The sequence below is a fragment of the Stegodyphus dumicola genome, chromosome 2 (assembly GCF_044657685.1).
Source record: "Stegodyphus dumicola isolate Sdum_Otavi_A_Nest chromosome 2, ASM4465768v1".
In the NCBI taxonomy this organism is placed as follows: Eukaryota; Metazoa; Arthropoda; class Arachnida; order Araneae; family Eresidae; genus Stegodyphus; species Stegodyphus dumicola.
In genome coordinates, this window is record NC_140769.1 from 181,565,014 (window position 1) to 181,579,168 (window position 14,155).

The 14,155-nt window shown below is 31.9% G+C and overlaps 1 protein-coding gene across 2 annotated transcripts in view; it reads left to right on the forward strand.

Annotated features, from left to right (window-relative positions):
* Psn (presenilin) overlaps positions 1–14,155 on the forward strand; it is a 52,689-nt gene that overhangs the window by 15,128 nt on the left and 23,406 nt on the right. The window contains exon 4 of one of the 2 annotated variants that reach the window (XM_035360180.2): positions 10,232–10,390. In XM_035360180.2, the coding sequence (XP_035216071.1) occupies positions 10,232–10,390 (159 nt within the window). The remainder of the gene's footprint in view (positions 1–10,231; positions 10,391–14,155) is intronic. The other variant, XM_035360182.2, reaches the window with a different exon arrangement.

Sequence of the window (14,155 nt, forward strand, 5' to 3'; positions counted from 1 at the left end):
TCGCTAAAGCATAGTTTCATCTCGTTGGTTGTTCAAACATAATTTTCTATAATGAATGATGCCTTTTCTTTGAAACAATTCTCGGTAAAGTGCAGAATCGTCCAGTTATTTGTTTGCTGCTTTTTACAAGGGTAAAAACAATTGGACTTTTGTCAATTTTCTTTTACTTTTTAAGTGAAAATAGGTCGATGTGTACATAGATAAAGTCAAGGGTGTGCACAGTGCCATTTTTGTGCAATTCTGGGATTTTTTTTTTTTTTTTTTGAAGTGAAAGTAGGTTAATGTGTGCATGGATACCGAGTATGTGCAATTCTTAAAAACATGTCGAGCAGTGGGTGATTCTGCACTTTACCCAAAATTCTATTGCACACTTTTTGTCATGGCCAATTTCCACATTGTTAAATCCATAAGATATCAAAAAAGAATTTAAAATAAAAAAAGGATTTAAAAATTAAACTAGCATTTCAATGGCGTTTTAAGAAATATAGAACTGTATAAACTTACGCAATCTGAAATCAGCGGGTACGGTAGATTTCGTGTGCTGTTAAATGGGCGCGTTTGCTAGATTTGGCGCTTTTACATTTTCGCTGCAATTTTTTTACGGTCCTCAGAACGAAATAGTACCCTTTATTCCAGTAAACATTATTAACATTACAGTATCTAATAAAATATCTTCATTTTTACTTCCCTGTAACTTGAATTTCGCCTTATTGTTGTCCTTATTGTATCTTATTGTTGTCCTTGCTACTCCTTAGACCTCAAATCATTCATTGTTGCTCGAATTACTGTCTCTCATCACCTGCTACAACTTTTATTATTGTCATTGTTTTCATTAGCACTAAATCTGTCTTCCTACATGTAATGATTTTGAGTGCATTAAATATCCCCATTTAGTCAGAGCTCTTCATTATTATTGCTTAATAAATCAGAGCCCATGTATCCCCAAATCCACAAGCTAGTCAGTTTAATGGAAGGTCTCTGGATTTTTCCAATTCTGGTAAAATTGTTTGACCTTACTGGCACTCATTGTAAAATTTTCAGAGATAGTCTTTGGATGGTTTATTCATTGATACATTCGATGGTTCCAGAAATGAAGTAAGCCCTTCTGGAATAATGACAGAATGGTGTATGCTCTGCTCTCTCTCTTTTTTTTTAAACATCTTCCAGGAAATTCTTTTGATTAACCACAATGTTATTAGGCATATACATTCTATAACAAACAAACAAACAAACAAACAAAAAGAAGAAAAAAAAAATCGCTGCACCAATAAGGAATCATCCAATTGCTCTGAAATTTTGTATGCATAAATGTTTTGACCAAATATGCAACTGATTAAAATTTGGTGTCCAATGAATGAATAATGCAATCTCCAGCGCATTGGAACTGCACATCCAGCAGATGTATATAAGGAGCTGTTCTTGAACTGTTGTTAAAAATTTCTCTTGCATTGTGATTTAGGATACCTTTCAATGACTGAAAAAATGCCTCCCTGCAAGATTTGAGCTCATTACGAGCAACTTTAGAGTTTGAAATGGTTCGTATCACTGGATTGAAAGAGGCAATTTGGGAAAATCGGAGAATTGCTTGACATAAGAGTCTTGACTCACATTAGTGATTAGAAGTGATGCTGCGATTAGAAGATGCTGGCAAGAATGGGTAGACAATAGCAGATTTCAGCGTCATGATGATAATGGTCGACCTAGTTCCAAAATAGATCGGGAGGGCAGAGTGGTTGTCAGCAGCTGATTCATCGCAACCATCAGACATGAGTGTCCACCATGACCATTCACAGATGGCTGATGGAGCGAAATCTCACTGACTGGGGATGTAGTTTTTAGCGATGAATCCTACTTCCAACTGTGTCATGATGATCATCGAAGACGTGTTTAGAAACAGCATGCTGATCCTGCTTTCACTATTGCATGCCACACAGGCCCTCAACCAGGCATTATGGTCTGGGATACCATTTCCATTGATAGCCGGACTTCTTTGGTCATCATTAGAAGCACACTTACATCTCAGCGGTACGTCTACGACATTCTGAGACCCGTTTTGCTACTGTTCCTTTTGCAGTATCCTGGCCTTATTTTTCAGCAAGATAATGCCAAACCACATACGGCACGTATTGCTATGAACTGTCTTACAGCTTGTCAAACACTTCCTTGGCCAGCAAAATGACCCATTGAGCATGTCTGGGATATGATGGGAAGGCTACTGCATCTATCAGGGAATGTTGATGACCTAGCCCAAAAATTGGAGCAAATTTGGCAAGAAATACTGCAGGAGACCATCTGGGAGCTTTGTCAATCTATGCCACGCTGTGTGGCAGCTTGCACTCAGGCTGGAGGTGGGTCAATACCTTATTGAGCTCATACTATCATAAGTACATAATATAGTACTTTGTAACTATGTGACTCTGAAATAAATCATTCAATTGTTCTGAAATTTAATCATTTTCTATTCTGTACATAATCTTGCTATCCACCAATTTTTGCTCCATCTGACAACTCCTTCTTGGTCCGTTGATTTTGTTTTGTTATAGAGTGTAAATTAATCCAAGAGTTTGTTTCTATGCATCTAGATTTCCTATGCTTCTAAGACTGTAATTGTAATCTTTTGCTGGATCCTGAACCTGAGAAAGTCTAACATCTTTTTTTCACAAACCTTAGGTAGCCATTGTGTAAGCATTGTTCTTCTCCTTAAACTGAATTCGTTTCATCTCACAATATGGTAATCACTACCACAATGTATTCAAGAACAGATTATAGATCCTGCACATACCCTGTGCATCATGTTTGGGAATAAAGAATACCATTTTACAAAAGTAAATACTTTTATTTTCAGATCATATTTTGCATGAAGCTTCGTGCTACGATATCTTAACCACCACTAAAATATATTTTCGATTGACACTGACAGTACATGCTCAGTAACAAGGTAAAATTACAAAATGTGCTTGATAAGCACTACCATCTGTTGAACAGAGTAGAAACCTGTTTCTTACATATTAATCTATCCTTTGCTCATTTTAAATTGTTGGGCTGTAATATAATTTCTTCTCTTCTCTTCATCTCTAAATTTTATTTATATCATTTAATGTGACACAGTTATGCCACTTATGTTTTTTTTTTTTTTTTTTTTTTTTTTTTTTTTTTTTTTTTTTCCACTGTCACATAATTCAGCAGTTCAATATCAGTTTCTGGAAATTTTCTAGTTCTTGGTCTGCTCTAAATTTGTCTTCCTTAGTGCATCTTCTTGTTTTAAGTATTAAATCAAATTAGGATCAACATTAAACTGAGTATTGGCAGATGTGACACCATTAATTGCAAGTAACTTAAAAAATTTAATTAAAATTTTGCTATGTAAATATGATTATTTTCTCTCCCCCATGGTTCCAAAATTTCGCATTACAGTGTACTTGTAGTACTCACGCGTCAAAATAAATTTCTTCTAACTATGAATTCTCAGTCCTAAATAAAGTTCTGTTAGGAATTAATAATTAAAGAAGGTGAATATTTGGCTGACTTAGTGAAATTGCAGATTGGATGTCAGTTTATGATTGGTTGGTTCTTGTATTAGGCTGGCATTAAAGTTCAACAATTAGAAGTGAAGGTCGGCGTGAGATAAGGAGGTAGTTTGCAAGAGTTTGTGTTTGTTAGTAAGATGAAAACAATCGTTATGAGCAAGAATCCATTTTGAAATTTAGGGAAGCTCGTTCTCTGAACACATCAAGGAAGGGGAAAATTATGCAATATTCTTTTTTCTTCTAAAGCCTGGCACAAAGAATAGCTGAAGAAATTGTAGATTCATAAAATGTTATTGATAATGGACTAAGAATATTGCACAGAAAGTGATCAGCAAAGCAAGTGGAAAATGAAGATAGTATGTATGAAATAAAAATTGCTGAATAACGCATTCTGCAACACATAATGAAATCACTTTTGCATGTGCTTACTTTACTGTAATTGTACTCAGCAAGAACAACTTAAGTTTAAAATATCAAATTCAAAGAGAGATATTGTTTATGAATTTTTTACAAACCTAACCATCCAATCATGTATAGAAATTTTAATGTTTCTTGGTATTCTTTTACTCCTTCAAGCCTTGAAGTTCATTTCGAATCTTTTCTTTTTTGAAATTTTAAAAAGTTCTTTAAATATTTTTTAAACAGAAACTGTATTTTTTAATGTGATGACTTTGAATGAAGAACATAGAACAAAGAATTTAGAGCTGTCCAAAGCCTCCTGCGTTATTTAATATATATGCTTGTTGTATTTATGTAATTATATTTAAATTAATTTATTTTGATGTTATAGCGGCTAAAATATCATTTAGATAATTCATAATATTTTCATGGAATTCAGATTCTACATGTATTGGAAGTGGTAGTTGTGCAGAAACTCTCTATACTGTTAAAATGCTCTTTTGATAGTCCTAAAATTTTTTCTGCTGCTCCTAGTCCTGATGATATCCTTTCTAGGATGTTTAAAATATTACCCAAAGTTCAGCAAAACGAAGGGCACTTTTTGTCAGTCTAATTAACTTCTAAAAGTATTTTGGATACTTATTTGTTATGCTAACTAGCATAGGCCTGACAACAAATTGTTGGTGCCAGAATGTTTTTTGGTAGTTGCATATATATTCATTCACCTTTTTCACAATTTGAAAATTTTTTTACAGATGAAAAAGTAAAAGTTACTTATCAAGTGCAAGTTTTTGATTTTCACAACTTTTTTTTTTTTTTTTTCCTCCCATTTTTTTGCACTATTTTCATCCCCACAATGATCTGCTTACACACACACACACACACAAAAAAAAAAAAAAAAAACAGAAATATGACATCTCCCGAATTCCGTTAACATCGGCTACCTACCAAAGGCATCTCTGTTTAGAGATTTTACATGTAAATTCTGCATTTCTGAAGAAATTTTACTGCAATTCTTACACTGCTGGTAAATTCCACAAGTGCATAAAATATGATTTCCTTATAAAAGCTGTTGGAATACAACAGAAAGAACACATGTGAAAATGGCAATGTTGCTTGACTAGAGGATTTTTCAGGAGCATGGTTACTTGAAGAATTGTTATGCATATGGCTGCAGAGTTTGGCTCATTCTGAAAATTTGCCAACTTCTACTAAGGTGGTTATGATAACACATAAGTAGTGTTTTGATTTTGTTTGGCCACAGTGCTTCTCTAGTTTCATTTTGGTAATCTTTAACTGTTTCTTAGCTCTAGTTTTTTCCCGTATGTGTGTGTGTGGGGGGGGGGAGAGCTATAAAAGGGATAGTCTGCTTACAATAACTTGCTTTATTTCTTCTGATCTTCCAATACATCAGTTTCAATTACATTGGTTCAATCAAGCAGTTTCAGTACATCAATTCAATTGGTTATCTTAGCTTACATTTTCATTTTCTCGGCAAAAAAGTTTTGTCATCAAAAATTTTTAATAGACAGAGCATCATCAGCGACATTTTAGCAACCTTTATCAAACTATCTCTAACTGTAATTTCTGATTTTAATCACAGCAAAATCTATATGATATATTTACTTTTTGTTAAATGCTAATTGTTTAAATGAAGAAGAATATTACAACTTTTCATAGTTAGAGATAATTTGATTAAGATAACTAAAATGTCACTGATGATGTTCTGCCACTAAAAAGATTCTTGATGCCAAAAAAATTGGAAATGTAAAGTGGAATAATTGATAAGCAACCATAAGATATTCACTTTATCTTGTTATGTATCAAATGCGCAAAGACATTCTTGTACCTATACATTTATTGTAGCATTCATGAAAAACAACACCAGATAGTATAACATAGACTTTTTAAGTCTTCAATTATCGGGGCAGTTAATCCTTCCAACTTGACAAATAGAATTGTATACGATGAGTCTTGCATGCAACCATTTTTTAAGTGCAAACTGTCATTTATTATTATTCCTTGTGCAAAAGCTGATCTTATTAAAAAAACCTACACCAACTGGTTTTTATTTATATTCTAAGTTTGACCAACTTCAGGAAATGCTAAATGTCAAATAATGGAGTGTATAAAAATTGCAATGCCAGGTGAATGGAAGAAAAAAAATTGGTCTGAAATTATAAAATTAGTGTCTTTGTTATTAAAAGCCTGCATTTAATATTATGTAAGATTTTTTTTTTGGGGGGGGGAGCATTTTAGACATAAAAATTGATGTATTTTCATAGGCCAATTCACATTTGGTCATAATGTTCTGCTAACAACTGAAAGCAGTAACCAATTGTAAAAGTTCCATCAATAATGAAAGCAAATGGAGATGCTGCCAAACTTACACCAACCATACTGCCAAAAATTTGAAAAAACAAACCACTTTTTATAGATGATTAACAGATGTGAGTTAAGAATATGTCGTATACAGAATTTAAATTAGTTATTATAATTTTTTTTGTGATGCATTGCTTCTATTTATACATTTTGAAGTAAAATTGCATAGTATGCTGATTAATGCAACTTTTCTTGATACTAAAATCCCATAACTAATCATATTTTCTAACTGCAAGGGAAAGTCAAAGCAGTTAACCCAGGTATCCTTCTTTAAGATATAGAGACTTATGATTATTTATTAACTTAGATCTTATGATTATTTGACAGCAACATCTTAAATTGAAATGTGTAATTGCATTCACATTTTAAATGTTATAAGTGGGATTCTGAGTCTTAAATGTGTCTTTTGCAAAATGCTTTTACAAGTTTCTCAAAGGCGTAATTTTTTGTTTAAAAAATTCTTAAATATTTCAGTTACTTGAGCTTTCTGGCTACTCGAATGCTGGATAGTCAAGCTTTTACTATATTAATTTTTTTTGGTAAGAAATCTGGCCTTTTTTTGGCTTATTGGCTTTTCCTCTTTTTGATTTGCATTATTAATTTCCAGTACTGTACTTATCAGTATGCTTTGAAAATAAAATGGTAATGACATTATGGCTCTTGTTCAGAATATCATCAGCACAATATTTATATGATCTGTAAGTTATTGTTCAAATGTAAATTTCTTTTAGGTCACAGGAAACAAAATTTAATCTGTGATATGTCTTTGGTAATTGACGATTAAAGAATTCTTATCAAAATATTTCAACGTGTAACTTTTTATGAAAGTATACCAGAATGTGAACATATAACATTAATGTGTCTGTATAGTATATTTTATTCCATTACAACAGTAGTAAAACAAAAATATGTTCCTTAATTCCCTCTTTTTTTCCACCAATGCATTTATTTTTTATTAGAACTAACAATGCATCTTAATAAAAATGAATATATAAAGAGGGAAAATAAATTATCTTGTACAATAAACTCTGCTTACATTTGGAGAAAAGTAGCTCAAAACTTCACCTTCTGTTTCTCCTCTCATCTTCTCTCTACTGATAATAAAATGGTTTGTTTTTGCTTGTTGAAACCCAGTATGGAAGGTTAACAAACTCCAGTTCATTGGTTTATCACATGATTTCATTTTATTCTTTAGTTTGAGAATAATTAATGCTTATCTGGTTAGTCGGAAGGAAAATACTATTGATTTTATAATCAGAAAAAAATTAAATATTGAGTAAAAATTGCTGTTTGTTCTGATTTTAATACATCTATCTATAAGCATGGCACTAGTATCTGAAGAAAAGCTTGTTGCATACTAACTTTCAATGGATTTTAAGTATGTGGGTGTAAAAGTTAAGTGCAAATACTGTAGCAACATTTCAATCAAAAGTGCAGTAAAAATTGAAACATTTGAAAAACTGCCATGAAAATATGCAAACCATAAGTTAAGCTAGTATTCCTGATATGCGGTTGGGATTTCTAACTAAAATAATGAGAGCAGAAGCATTTGTTACAAACAGTTATACAAAACTTTGAATTTTCAGTAGAACTGAAAGGTTTATATTTTCATATAATGTATCAACAATTTCTCAGAAACATGATTGGAAGAATGTAGCAGACATTTTTTATGTTCATAACTTTGCTGTTAATATTTTTAAAAATGCAGAATTCAATTGAATAATCTAAGATCTGGTTAATGTTCCTTCAAATAGACAATAGTTTTTGGAAATTGGCTAAATAAAGTTTATGATGATGATGAAAAATGCTATTTAAATTGATGTTGAAGGAAAGAATACTGAGGTGAAGGAGTAATTATTTTTGTTCTTTATTACTGATCTAACTCAATGATCTAATCTTTGCATGCAGTATTCAGTCTGTAAAGAAAAATTTCTCTATTTAAGCAGTTGATTGTGGCACAGAAAGGGAGGCGAAAAACTGGCATGCTGAGCTTCTTTTGCGGTAAGAGCAGTAGTAGAACCCAAGAAATGTAACAAAGATGATTTTGTGATTTGTGAAAATAAAATGAATAATACTACGAGAAGTATATTAAAAATGTAAGTCATATAAAAATGATTCTGATCATCATTATTTGGTGTGTGTGTGTGTGTATATATATATATGTAAGATATAACAAAATATGATAGCTTTTTCAAAAAAATAATTGGCGACCTCAAAATTAACATTCTAAATTTGGTGATCTGCCCCTAAATTCATCTCTTCTCACAGGTTCCAGATTTTTCTATCTTCTGTAATGTTTTAATGCAGATACCTCTTGTTCAATCAAATTAATTGTAAACCAAAACTCTGAACTGAAACTTTTCCATGTCCCACCCTTTTTCCTCTGAAGTGCTATAATATTTTCCCCCTTTTTTTCGTATAAGCTCTCCTGCCGGCAAGATGTTTTTTATCTATGCTGCTGCTGCTTACTTGCTTAAAACAACATCATACTTCAAAATGCAATTTACTGTATTCAAATATAATTAGGAAACATCTTGTCTGGAAAAGGATGATTTGATATGCATAAAAAAAAATAAAGATTATTATTTTTCAAGATACGTTGTGCTAAAGTGCATCATCATGCTACCTTCAATTCCTTGCTTTCCTATCTACCACCTTCAACCCACTACGATATTCTCGGTCATCTACGCAGTATCGTAAGCTTTTAAAGTTCCTACGCATTTAAAAATCATTACATATATATATAAATAAAGGTTGAAATGAAAATTATACACACACACATGTATATGTATATATACACACATGTAACACCAGATGATTTGACAACATATGCTGTAGAAATATGGAAGTAGTTTAAAAATAAATGTCATTCTCATAGTTGGTGACAAGAAAAAGGGATGGACTGAAGTCTGAATTTCTAAATGCAAGAAATAATTTACAAGAGAGTTTCAATCATACGTTGCATATTTTCTTAAATATGATGAAATAAGACAAGCATGTGCAAAACTTTGAATTGCATATTGAACAAATTTTGTATAGTATAAAAATGTATGCAGAATAACTTTACTTGCTTAATCAGTAGAATGTCATTGCAATAAGTTTTAATAAACTGTAGTGTGACAGTGTTGCTTTCTTAACAACATACAAGGAAAGATCCATCTTTGAGTAAATATTTAGAGCAATTTTACTTTTTGGTTTACATAACTAATCCAATGTACTTTAGAGCATGATTAACTACTGAGAAGGGAGAAAAAGAAAAAAAGAAAAAGAAAAAAAAAAAAAAAAGTGTTCAAGAGAAGCATCCAGACTCTTTGTTTTCATAAATATAGAGATGGAGGGAAAGTATATAAGAAATTAAATTTAAAATTGCTACAACAAGAATATTTGTATTTTTTTTATTGGAAATGTATGTGTATGAACAATAGTTGTCAAAATAAGGGTCTGGCAAGAACTTTTTTGGCCTTGATGTATATCAGTGTTTCGCAACCGGTGGTGCCATGAGTAGGATATATGTGTGCTGCAATCAAATACATGTATTTGACATTTTGCAATTTTTTATCATGTATTTAATACACAATGACAATTTTTTTTCCTTAATAATGTCTATTTTAAATGTTTTTATATATTTCACTGTTGTGTGGTTGCGTGTGTGATTGTAAGTGTGTCAGCATTTGAATTTTTTTGGCACTTCCTTGATAACTCGGAACTCTTTGGTGTACCACGAAATTCCAGAAAGATTTTTTGTGCGTCGCAGGTGAGAAAAGGTTGCGGAGCACTGATGTATATATTCACTAATTGCAACAGCTTATAATAATTTGATTTTTCCATTCTTTTCTTCCTTTGTTATTTTTTGTTGTTATTAAAGAATTAAAACTCTATGTATATATGTAATACTTTTATATCTGTTAAATATTATTATTCAGTAGGCCTAATCTTCAATCTTGGGATGAAGATGAAGAGGAGGAATTGAAATATGGTGCAAAGCATGTAATAAAGCTCTTCATTCCTGTTTCTCTGTGCATGTTGGTAGTGGTTGCTACTACAAGTTCTATAACATTTTACACACAAACTAATACATATCTGTAAGTAACTTCCCTTATGTTTTGAAAACTGATATTTGAAAAAAAGGACATTTTTTAAAACACTCGTGTTGTTGAAATGTTTTTCAGTCATTTTTTTTTCTTCGGAGACAAATATTTTATTTTTATGGTTAATGTGATAAATTAGTTTCTAAGACTATGTGAAAGTATTTAAATTTGCATTAATATATTTATTTATTATTTTTGTATTTTATATTAAAATATGCATGAATTTTAAATAAGAATTTCATTTGAATGTTTTCTTTAATAATGTGTAAAATAGTCTTGCAAGACTGCATATCTCCACTCGTTTAAGTATTTCAATATATTAGCAAATTTTTTATTTCTAAACCAATTTTTCTACATTACATAACATTCTAAATAAATTATCTGTGGCATTTTTACATTCAATTTTGACTATTCAGTGTTTGTATTGTTGAGAATTTAATTTCATACTACATCAGAATAAATGTCATTCCAGAAAACTCATTAAATTCGCAATAAATAACAGTAAAATAGCTAATTTAAGAAGTAAGCTAATTTAATAAGTATTGGGTCATCTTTTATTTGCAACAAGGTAATAAATGCAGTTCTGCAATGAATTCATCAGCTGTTGAAGCAGTTTTATCTCAATAATCATGTGCATACTTTATTGCTTTCTTGAATTACTCTACACTGACAAGCCAAAACATTATGACCATCTCTGCATTTTTCATTGAACTCTTCTGGATTATGTTGAGGGCACGTGATTAAGTGGGAATGGTATTTAACTGTTGCTGGAGAAGGTAAGGAATCATTCTTGCACTTACTTTTGCAAATGATGGGAAAGGCTGCTGACATAAGCGAATTTGGTAGAGGGCAGATTAATGGTTCGAAGACTCAGAACAAGTATCTCCGAAACTGTGCAACTGGTAGGCTGTTCATGATCTGCCATTATTAATATTTATGCCCAGTGGATAAATGATGGTGAAACCAGCAGTAGATGCCAAGGTGTTGGATGTCCACACATCATCAGAGAAAAAGTACATTGGAGACTGTCCCGTTTGGTACAGCAAAATCAGTGCTAGAGAGTGGCTCAGCTGATAGCCCAATAAAATCTAGGCCCAAGTACAGGTGCTTCGGAACACATTGTTCAGCGGACACTGTTGGATATGATACTGTGCAGCAGACAACCCATTCATGCGCTTCTGTTGTCCAAGCATCATTATCAACTAGGCTTACAGTGGGCCCAGGAACATTGAGACTGGACCATGAATAAATGGAAGACATTTGCCTGGTCGGATGAATCATGAGTTCTCATTAATCACGTCAATGGTCATATCAGGGTATGCCGTGTTCCAGGAGAACAGTTGCTCCTCCCTTTGAACAGGTCATACTTAGGCTAGTGGTGGCAGTATTATGCTTTGGAGGACATTATCATGAGTTTCTGTTGGACCCTTAGTTATGGTACAACAGACCATGAAAGCTCCAGACTATTTGAGCATAATTGCAGATCAGTTGCACCCTTACATGGCATCGGTCTGCCCAACTGGAAATGGAATTTTCCAGCAGGACAATATCCCATATCACAAGGCTCGAATTGTGTTGTAGTGGTTTGAGGAGCATAATGATTAATGTCCTGGCCACGTAATTCGCTGGATCTTAACTCAATGGAGCACATTTGTGATGTCATGGAGTGGCAGCTCAGAGCTCAAATACCACCATGTCAGAATATCTCTACTTTGCATGATTGCTGCTTGAATGTCTCCAGTCATCTACCAAAAACTTGTGGCATCCATGCCAAAGTGAGTTGCAGCTGTTTTGCAGGCCAAAGGTCATGCAGTGTAGTATTGAGTAGGTGGTCATAATGTTTTGGCTCTTTAATGTGTATGCACTTGCATAGTTTATCATTAACATATGCACAGCACACCTTACTTAAACCTCTTGCAATCCAGAATCCAAGTGGCCACTCTAACCCTTTGATCTGGTATTGACTGATCTGCTGCTTTATGACATTACTCCTGTGTATGATGGCATTATCTTGCTCACAACAATATGTTGACATAACTAAAATAGTTAAAATCAGAGGTAGATGTAAAATTTTTGATATATAATGTTTATGTACTTTTAATTATTTAAGGAACTTTAATGTAAGAGTTATTTAATCATAATCATCAAAACAGTGCTTCTTTAAAAAGAATTAAATTTCAGATTTTTAAAATTAAGATTACATTAAAAATTTTGATGTTTAACCTCTAAAATTTATTTCTGATGAGAAAGTGATTGAAAATTTTGTATGAATGTGATTTGTCATTGTTTTCAGCATAACATAGTGTTTGCAAAAGTTACAAGTAAAAATTTTAGAACTACCTATTAAACTAGGAAAGAGAAATTAAAAAAAGAACAGCTTAATCTGCAATTTGTTGTATTAAACTTTTTATTCTCGAATTGATATAAATTATGAAAGACCATTATGTTTTCTGAAATAAGTAACTTAACAAAAGGTTTTGCTTTTTCATTGGTATTTAAAAATTCCTTAAGTACATCCTTGAATGTTAGTGAAGTAATCAGTAAATGTAAATAAAAGGAAACGGATTGATATTAAAACGATGTACTAGACTTAAAAGCACATAATAAAGGGAGGAAATTTGGTATATAAGTGGTGAATTTATCTCCATATTTTGTTAAATTGGTGAGAAAAATGTTAAAGCTAGAGTTAGATATTGTGAGGAATGCATATTATGCAAAGTAATCATTTGTTGCAGTTGGGTCAATTTATGCTATAAAAATGTTGATAACCTGTTAGTGTAGATTATGGTTTCTTAAACTTTTTTCAATCACAACCTTTTTTATCACCGAGATTCTTTCGTGACCCCCAGGACCCATTAATATTTCCGAAAATTTTGTGGGATTCCATAAGCATTGCGCAAATCCGACTCACGCATGTGTGAAACTGTCAATTTTTTCACTTGTACTGTATTATACTATTGCAGTTTTATGTCATTAACTTTAATTTCGAAATTTAAGACATAGAACAATGTGTAAATTTTAAATAAGTAACAGACGAAGTGACAGCGTCACTTGCAAAGCAAGTAAAATAAAAGTTTCTATTATAAAAAGAATGCATTGAAATGTTTTTCTTTGTCTGTATTGTCTTTATCTATTTTCAGATACATTGTGTAAAAATATTTGGTAATTGTAAAATTATTATTATAATAATTAAAAGAAATACCAAAGCTGCTAAATTTTTTGGCGACCCCCTGCTGCAGGTGGGGGTTGCTACCCACAGTTTAAGAAAAGTTGGTCTAGATGTATAGCTAGCCGAGAAGTTTGTTTCTAAAGTACTTTCTTTGCAAAGATCATAATAATAACAAATAGGAAGGAGTTGTCGATATTAAAAAAATAAATTAATAATTACAATACTGAAAAATCAGTATTGTATTGCAGAAGAGCAAGTGCAAGTTTGTTATGCATAAAATGCCTGTCAAAATAAAAATATTTAAAAAAAAAAAAAACTTGCAAAAACTTGAATTTGTTTTGAATTTTTAAGGTATTATACGTCTCTACAGTTGTCAGGGCTTAAGATTTTTTGGGGGGTGGGTTGTGTATGGATCATGTATATTGTCTGAAGTTTTAATGCAGGTAATATGTTATTTATATTTCAGTTGTAATTTTATGTGTTTTTGAATGCATATTTCTGCTTCTATATGTCTTATTCAAATTAAACATTGCTGTATAATATTGATCTAATTTTTAATATTACTTTTTAATACCATTAAAGTAATTTCA